Source organism: Silene latifolia, chromosome 11, assembly GCF_048544455.1.
Source record: "Silene latifolia isolate original U9 population chromosome 11, ASM4854445v1, whole genome shotgun sequence".
NCBI lineage: Eukaryota > Viridiplantae > Streptophyta > Magnoliopsida > Caryophyllales > Caryophyllaceae > Silene > Silene latifolia.
Window position 1 is genome coordinate 208,611,176 of NC_133536.1, and position 8,395 is coordinate 208,619,570.

Below are 8,395 nucleotides of genomic sequence, written 5' to 3' on the forward strand. Positions count from 1 at the left end.
TTGAAAAATTACAATGTTTAATTGGACATTTGTCACCAAACCGTATCCGTATATACGGATTCCGTATACACGGTTTTTCCGGGTACCCGAAAACCGTATAAACGGTTAAACCGTATCGAATCCGTATAGTGATTTTTACGATTTTTAAAACCGTATACCCGATACGGTTTTCAAAACCGTATCGGATACACGGTTTTGCTCACCCTACTTGTGAACATAATGTCCAAGAAATAAATGTAAAGAACTCAATAAAATGGAGTAAGTATTTGTGCAAGCTTTGTAAATGTTGGGCCAACATGGGAACAAGCCCATATGACCATGTGATCTTGTCCATACAGGTGGGCTTTCCTTGTAGCAAAAGACTTGCTTGCATAATGTTTCCAGTCCAACCCAACAACACTTTTAAATCCATTACACCAAAAACTTTACACCGTAATAAACTCGTCTTATTAGTTTGTTTGTGAAATTAACAAAGAGGGATATGAATAAATAAATTATTACAGATACTATGTAAAGCATAAAGTTTATCTTCTTCTAAAATATAATTGTAATTTTATTTAGATTTTACTTTATAAATATATATGTTGACACAAGCATCATCATATTGTAAAATAAATTAAAGATTTCATCTAAAAAAATATAGGCTTACAAGAACGGACGGCAAAATTTCATCTAGCCCGTAGATCAAAGATCTCAGAAAAGACTGAACCCGACTTGACCTCCATATGAGAATTTGTAACAGCAGTATTACCAGCGACAGTCGACCCTTGAGTATTAACACCAACTGCTCTGCTTTCGCAAACATATTCCCGAAATGAAATTCTAGAATCACCATTTTCACCGCCACCCGTAGCATTACTACTAATAATAAGTTCCACCATTGGACTACCATCACTAGTGTTCTCGGCGGTTTGTTGAAGTGTTAGCATGAATTCTAAACTCCATACTACGTCCCTCATCGAGGGACGTTCATCGCGATTAGCCCTTATACACAACTCTGCAATCTCCCCAAATTTACTTAGACACTCGGGTGTGATTTGACCCGTTAGGGTAGGATCGACTAAAGTGTAGAGGATCCCTTTTGTGTAGCAAGCTCGAACATAAGGAAGGTTAAGTTCAACAGCTGGTCGGGCACATAGGACTTCAAATAACATGACTCCAAATGAATAAACATCCGACTTCTCAGTTAATTGTCCACGTTGATAATACTCGGGATCCAAATACCCAAAGCTACCTTTAACAATAGTACTAACATGGCCCACTCCTGTATCACTTGCAGGACCCACTTTCGAGAGCCCAAAGTCTGACACCTTGGCGGTCCACTTGTCATCGAGTAAAATATTAGTGGACTTGACATCACGGTGAATGATCAACTGTTGTGTTCCCCCATGGAGATATTCTAGCCCACGAGCCGATCCTAGGCAAATCATCAAACGTTGGTTCCATGATAATACTTGATTGTTGTTTGTTCCCTTAGTGTCCCTGTAATGTAAGTGGTCACGAAGGGTGCCACGGGGCATGTACTCGTATATCAATATCATCTCTCCCTTTTCGTCACAATACCCGATCAAGGACACCAAATGTTTGTGACGCAGTTTTGAAAGCATCTCAATCTCAGTAAGGAACTCTTGCTCCCCCTGTTTGGATGTCGGGTTTAGTCTTTTGACAGCCACATGAGTGGCTCCACCATCTATGCAGCCTTTGTACACCTTTCCAAACCCGCCCCGGCCAATGATTAAGTTCTGATCGAAGTCACGAGTGGCAACCCTTATCTGGGTCAACGAGAAACGTTGACAAAGATCGGTTGATAAGTACGGTCTAGACGTGTTGGCCGATATAAATAGCTTCTTATTATACTGTAGTCTACTTCGAAACAAAGCAAGTATAATAACAGAAACTAGTAGTAAACCAGTAATGACACTTGCAATAATAATGAGTCTTACGGATTGAGGTTTTAGCGCTTATTGGAGTTTGATTTAGTGAAGTTGCGCTTATTTGAGTTTGATTTAGTGAAGTTGTGTGGGTACTGTTGTAAGGTGGATTAGGAACTGCAAGATTTCTAGCCGTATCGCACACCTTCAAGATCTCCAACCCACTCAGCGATACATCTATAACACTACACAAACAGAACAAGTGCAACAAATCAGTTTAAATATCAATCAATCAATCAATCATATTTAAGAAATATAGAGTTAACTTATTGCAACATTTGTGAAACCGACGCAACAGCAAATACGGCCCCTCCAAATGCATCACCTCAAAACCGACGCAAATAATCATTTAGAACCGACGCTATAGTTTTTTTTTTTCTTAAATATACTTACCGGCCAGGACGTAAAGGACGGAGGGCCAAGGAAAGAGCAACCTTTGAAGCAGTAGTAGGATTATGAGCAGGGACAGTTATAACATAATCCATGTTTATGGGAATACTAAACCCTCCAGCCTCGTACCAAATATCAAGATTCTCCTCTGCCAGGTTGCCATCAATATACAAATTCATCAACCTCTGATTAATCCCTGTCACAGTAACATCCATCTCACAAAAATGAAGCCTCACCACATAGGCAAAGCCCGGGTTCCGCTTCAAATTTATAGCAGCCGAGTTGTCTCCCATCCCCCTCCACGTCTCGTATACTATCATAGGCGCCTCGTTTATGCCGCTGTCATTCGTTGAGCTCGACAGGTGTGGATCTGGTTCCAACTTTATGCCTCTTTCCCCGACTACGTAGTCTTCGTCTGCGTCCCATTTACGCTTCATTCCCCCTGGATTATCGTCATTCCTATCCACGTTCTCTCCTCCCACGTTTAGCCGATAAGCAGTCTGGAGTGCGGTCGAATCCTTTAGCAATGCGTATCCCATTTCTGGAACATTGGCATAGACATAAATCAGGTTGGACTCGTTTATGTACAAACCATCTGGAATGGACTCAATTTCTATACCATTCACGTACCCGTACGACGATTTTGTATCAGGAGAACCATTATTATTGATTATACCTGGAGAGAAGGTTAAGTTGAGATTATTTTCACTATTTTTTTGGATAATAATTTGGAATTCATATAAAATAAATGGTTTCCCTTGTGAGTTGAGGAAAGGATTGAATTTGTGTAAAAGAGTGAAGCTATTAGCAATGAGAGATGTCGAAAATTGATGAGGAAGAGTGTTGTTGTAGGTAACATTAGGGAAGAAGTAGAGGCGTATGAATTTGGGGCCTGGGGTGAGAGTGAAGGTGTAGGTGATATCAGACCAGAATACCCGACCTACTTTGTATGGCAGGTCATCAGCATTCTCTGAGAAGCTAGTTGAGACGGTGTTGAGGTACGATGGAGCGAAATCAGGGTCGTCATCGCTCTGCCATACACGACCATCGGAGATGGACTTAGATTGGGTGGACTTAGGAAGCCCACAATTGATGAGGAGTGATGTGTCGTTAAAGGCATCGCTTGTGATACAACTCCAAACAATTATCAGAATTAACAACTTAATGCAATTATGCATTATTACTCTTAAATTTGTTAAATCAAATTAAACACCAATTAATATAAATTCAGATATTTTATTTTGTTAATTAACAACTTGATGCATCTACAAATAGACACAGTTAGTTTGAGGATAAGTAGAGTTGAAAAGTCAAGATGTTAATGTGCCACCTGATGCGAGTACGGACACGGCCCGAAAAGAGCTATTACACCGTCCTTTGCAAGCTGCTACACGGTCCATCATTACAAATATTACACCGTCCTTTGCAAGCTGCTACACCTTCAAAAGTCAACCAAACTAGGGTTGAAAAATCAAGCGGCATCAAGTGCTTGTCATTGCCCTGCTCATACATGACTCTGAATTGTGAATTTTGGTGGACGGTAATGTGAATGAAATAAAAAGCTTTGGCAAGCTACCCTTGATATATGTGGCAATGAAAGCGGAGCAGCCAACTTTGATCGGTATTATTACTGAGCTATGTTAAATACAAGATCAAGACGGTCAAAGAAGAAAGAGCCGCGCTAAATAGATTAGACGGTAAGATGAACAACCTCCTTTAACTATCTTACCTTATTATAAAGTCAAATTTAAAGAACAAAAACAGAGCATGTCGAGTTCTTAGAACTCTTTTTGAAATAGTTTGAACATTGTAGAATGAATACCTTCAGAGTTTCCGCCTTCAAATTGTTTATGATGGAGTTTGTTTCTATGAAGTTTTAAATTATTAAAAGACGCACAAACTGATCTTGTAATAATTAAATTAAGCCAGGCTCATAATCAATTTAGTTTTACAAGATTAAATCACGCGGTAGGTATATCATCAAAAAAGTGTACAAGAATGTCGAGATTAGTCGGATTGAAGAACAAACTATCCAAATTCGGAATTGGTCCAGGTATAGTAATTTGAGATAACCAAGGAACATGTTCTTCTAGTAACTCTTCTGATGATAAAGTCGAGTCTATAGTTCCATCTTCGCTTACTTCTCCATCATATACGCCTGAGTGTAGGTTATAGTTTTCGATTTTTTCATGTTCGAATTTTTTTGTAAGCTTGATTACTTTGGACCGTTTTCTTCTTGGTATAACATGAGGTAGTATATCATCATGTTGGACATTGCACGAAACCTTGGAGGGTCTACCTCTTTTGTGATTAATTAATGACGGTGTCTCTGGAAGAACAGTTTCCATTGATAAAAGAAGCAATTATATGTAAAACTCGTGAAGAGCAATTAAGATTTGGAAGTATGGCGAGAAAAATCAGACGATGTAATTCCTTTATACGCTTGAAAAACTTGTTTTCCCAGCTTTAGTATAGTCCACATACAGAGAATCGTCGAGTAATACATTAATCCAACGACGGGGTGCTTTTATAAGTTTTTTTGTTTCCCAAGAATCCACTAAGATTTGGAAATTATGATTTTTTAAATAATAAATATAGTATTTCTATTTTGGCTAGTAAGTTTAGGAATTTCTGAAATAAATAAATATTAGTATCTTTTTATTTAGTGTCATAAATATAACTTTGCCATAATATGGAGTAATGAACTAATGATTATTATATACTACAATCCAAATTTGTGACCGTCATAAGCAAGACGGTCTCTAATATTATGCATGCATGTTTAGTCGATCTTAATCATGAAGAGTGGTTAATATATGCATGCATGTCTTATGTTGCATAATTCATGGATCATTCCTTATTAGCTTCTTATTTTCATGCTCATATCGATGATGAACTGATGATATATGCTGCTTGAATGTGTGTGATCATTAATGTGATAAATCAAGTCATATATCTCTAATATAAAGTTTTGTTTATGATGATACTTTAAAATCTATATCATGATGAAAATAAATACAAGGGATGGAAAGTGAACAAGTAAAACAAATAATTTTTCTAATAATGTATGTAAATATCATCACTATCCTCCAAGATGACAATAAAAAATTTAAGCCATATTTGGACACAATCTAAAAATATCCCACAAAAAACAAAAACAAAATCTAATATAAAAGCGAAGATAAACAAATGATTGAGACCAAACTTAAAAAGCTGAAAGCATCTAAAACATGTTATCAGCGACTCCAGCAAAATGGGAGACGAGTAAAATGACGGATGTCGGCACGCTCAACGTGAGCAAGGCCAAAGTAGCAAGAGCCAAGAGCAACACTAGGCCTAGTGTTCATCAATTGGGTTTGGACAAACCCTAATGCCATGCATATATACTCATCATAATTTACATATATTTGCTTTTCCCATTGCATCCATTCACTTGGTGGCTCATAATTTCTTTCTACCATCTTCATTTCATGTATTCTTTTTCTTAATACAATCATGTTTTCATCTACTTGTCGTCCATGATATTGTGACCCGTTAGAGTTACTTCTTCCGAGAGCCGATATTGTTGTAATACCGTTGTTTCTTGATACAGCCTTCGGTTTTGGACTAAGAGGAGCGAATTTGATGATGGGATTAATGTTTCTTGTTAAAGATAACATAGTTATGGTTTCCATGTTGTAATAATTAATAATGCTTGTTTGAGGAAGGAAGGTGTCTATATTTATAATAGTACATGTTATCAGGTAGGATTGAATGTTTTTGTAAATTATAAAAAATTAATCGAGATGGGTACGTGTAAGACTGTGATTGGTTTTCTTGCTTGCATCTAGATGGTTATGGGGGCGGCTGAAGTTTCGGTGAATAAAATAAGTTAGGAATTTCATGGAGGTCAGCAGGTTTAGTTATTTATTAGATGGAAGATTCGTTGAAATTAGTAGTCAAGTCGATGATTTTATATACTATAGAAGCTTCTTAATAATTTGGCAAAGAAGTTTCCAAGGAAAACTCGTTTGACGCGGCCACAAAACGGCTTGGCATCACATGGAATATGACGTTGTGGTTCTTGTATGAGATGCAAGAGGGAAACTTGGGTAAAATCAGTTTTTGCATCGCTTCTATAGTAGAACCGAGGTAAGAGGGAAACATCTACTACCTTACTTCTCAGGGTTGAATTTTTACAACTTTTACCATTAATATGTCGTATTGTCGACATTAACGATTGAACAAAAGTAATATGGAAGATCATTGTGAAAAGGACGAAGTACATTTAGTGTGATATTCTCAAAAGAGAATGACTTTTGCTCTCAAAATTCAACCCGACTAAAATACTCTCTCAAGTATTGCATAATAAAAACAAGAACCGACTCTTAAAAGTAACGATATCATATGGAGGAGACAAGACGGATGCATGCCTTCTCATACCCGTATTAAATAGAAAAATTACATACCTTTACTTGTCTCATTAACTGTCGCGGGTAAAAATTTTCAAAACCGTAACTGCCTGAAATTTGTGGGAATCTTAACACAATTTCGTTCCATTCCATTTAGCTTTTATATAGTCGTTTATCCAACAACCCCAAATGTCTTCCGTTGCTACTCAAATTTTGCGTGGCCGCTTTATCTGACCCGAGAAACTTTTTATGTGATTTCCGGAGAATTTTGTTCCGGGACCCTGGAATCCCGAAAAACAGTGTATTATACACTTTAATTTCAACGTTCGGGAGGTCGTACCAGACTCTATTTCTTTTTCTCCCGGTTTTTCTATCACGTGTTCGAGGTCATTTCAGGAGTTAACCTATTCGATTTCAGCCTCGAATAACGAGTATTAATACATTTTTCACGATTATCCGAGATTCGACGAATGCTGGTTTATGGCATACCGGCACCCCCAAATGTCTTCCTTTGTTACTCAAATTTTGCGTGGCCGCTTTATCTGACCCGAGTAACTTTCTGTGTGATTTCCGTAGAATTTTGCTCGGGGACCTTGGAATCCCGAAAACCCGTGTATTATGCACTTCAATTTCAGCCGTTCCGGAGGTCGTATCGGACCCTGTTTTTTTCTCCTGGTTTTTCTATCACGCGTCCGAGGTCATTTCAGAAGTTAGCCAATTCGATTTCAGCCTCGGATAACGAGTATGGCTCATGAGTTAACTCTCATGAAGCGTTTTGGTGAAAGCTCTAAAGTAAGAGGGCCTGCTTTCAAATCAACCTCAAGTAATGAGGAAGATGATGGAGACGATGAGTTTGCAATGTTCACTAGAAATATTGCGGATATTGTTATGGTCATAATCTTAAGAGGTTTAACAACAATTCTAGTAAGAAACATTTTTTAAAGAAGAGATCTACTTCCAATTGTTGGTTGCATTAAATGTGACGAAAAAGGTCACCATGTAACACCCCCATACTCCAAGTGCCTTACCAGGACCACTCAAGTATAGAGATGTTATCATCTCGGTTTCCCGAGGCAATGATACTCATAAGACAATAACGAAACAATGTTTAAATAGTATAAAGTTAAGTGAAAGGTTACAATCTGGAAGCCAAACTGATAAAATGTAAATACATGTTCTCCAAAAACCAAATGTCCAAAAGCTAAACATAAAGTTTGACAACAGCGGAAGACTCTTCTAACTGTAGTGATGACTCATCCCAGCTTGCCCATGTATCTCTACTCATACCTGCTCAACAACTGCTCACCACCCCCGAATGGATCACCACAGTTTTTAAAACAATAAAAGGGGTTAGTACTAATCACACAATTTATATAATCCTACAACACAACAAACAACACAGCTCAATCGTCACAGATATACTCCGAACTCCATCCCCAACTCCACAATACTGACTACACACTAAAGTGTGTAGCACTGCCAGAGTGCCCATCGCAACAGGTCACTCCACGCTGCCAGTGGGGATATTTTTCACGATTATCCGAGGTTCGACGAATACTGGTTTATGGCATACCGGCACCTCCAAATGTCTTCCATTGCTACTCAAATTTTGCGTGTCCGCTTTATCTGACCCGAGGAACTTTATGTGTGATTTACGGAGAATTTTGTTCCGGGACCCCGGAA

The 8,395-nt window shown here is 38.1% G+C and overlaps 2 protein-coding genes and 1 pseudogene across 2 annotated transcripts; all 3 read right to left on the reverse strand.

The window, feature by feature from the left end:
- Positions 1-638: 638 nt before the first annotated feature.
- On the reverse strand, positions 639-2,280 carry LOC141614777 (receptor-like protein kinase FERONIA). The gene is made up of 3 exons (XM_074433523.1): positions 2,257-2,280; positions 2,077-2,116; positions 639-1,960 (listed from the first exon to the last, which is right to left on the reverse strand). Exons 1-3 carry the CDS (start codon positions 2,278-2,280, stop codon positions 669-671), a joined length of 1,356 nt encoding a protein of 451 aa, XP_074289624.1. The 3' UTR covers positions 639-668.
- A 40-nt stretch (positions 2,281-2,320) lies between these two features.
- LOC141614778 (receptor-like protein kinase FERONIA) lies at positions 2,321-3,520 on the reverse strand. Its single transcript, XM_074433524.1, has one exon. The coding sequence runs from the start codon at positions 3,497-3,499 to the stop codon at positions 2,321-2,323; it is 1,179 nt and encodes a 392-aa protein (XP_074289625.1). The 5' UTR covers positions 3,500-3,520.
- Positions 3,521-5,461: 1,941 nt separating this feature from the next.
- LOC141615421 (uncharacterized) lies at positions 5,462-6,145 on the reverse strand (annotated as a pseudogene).
- Between the last annotated feature and the right edge of the window lie 2,250 nt (positions 6,146-8,395).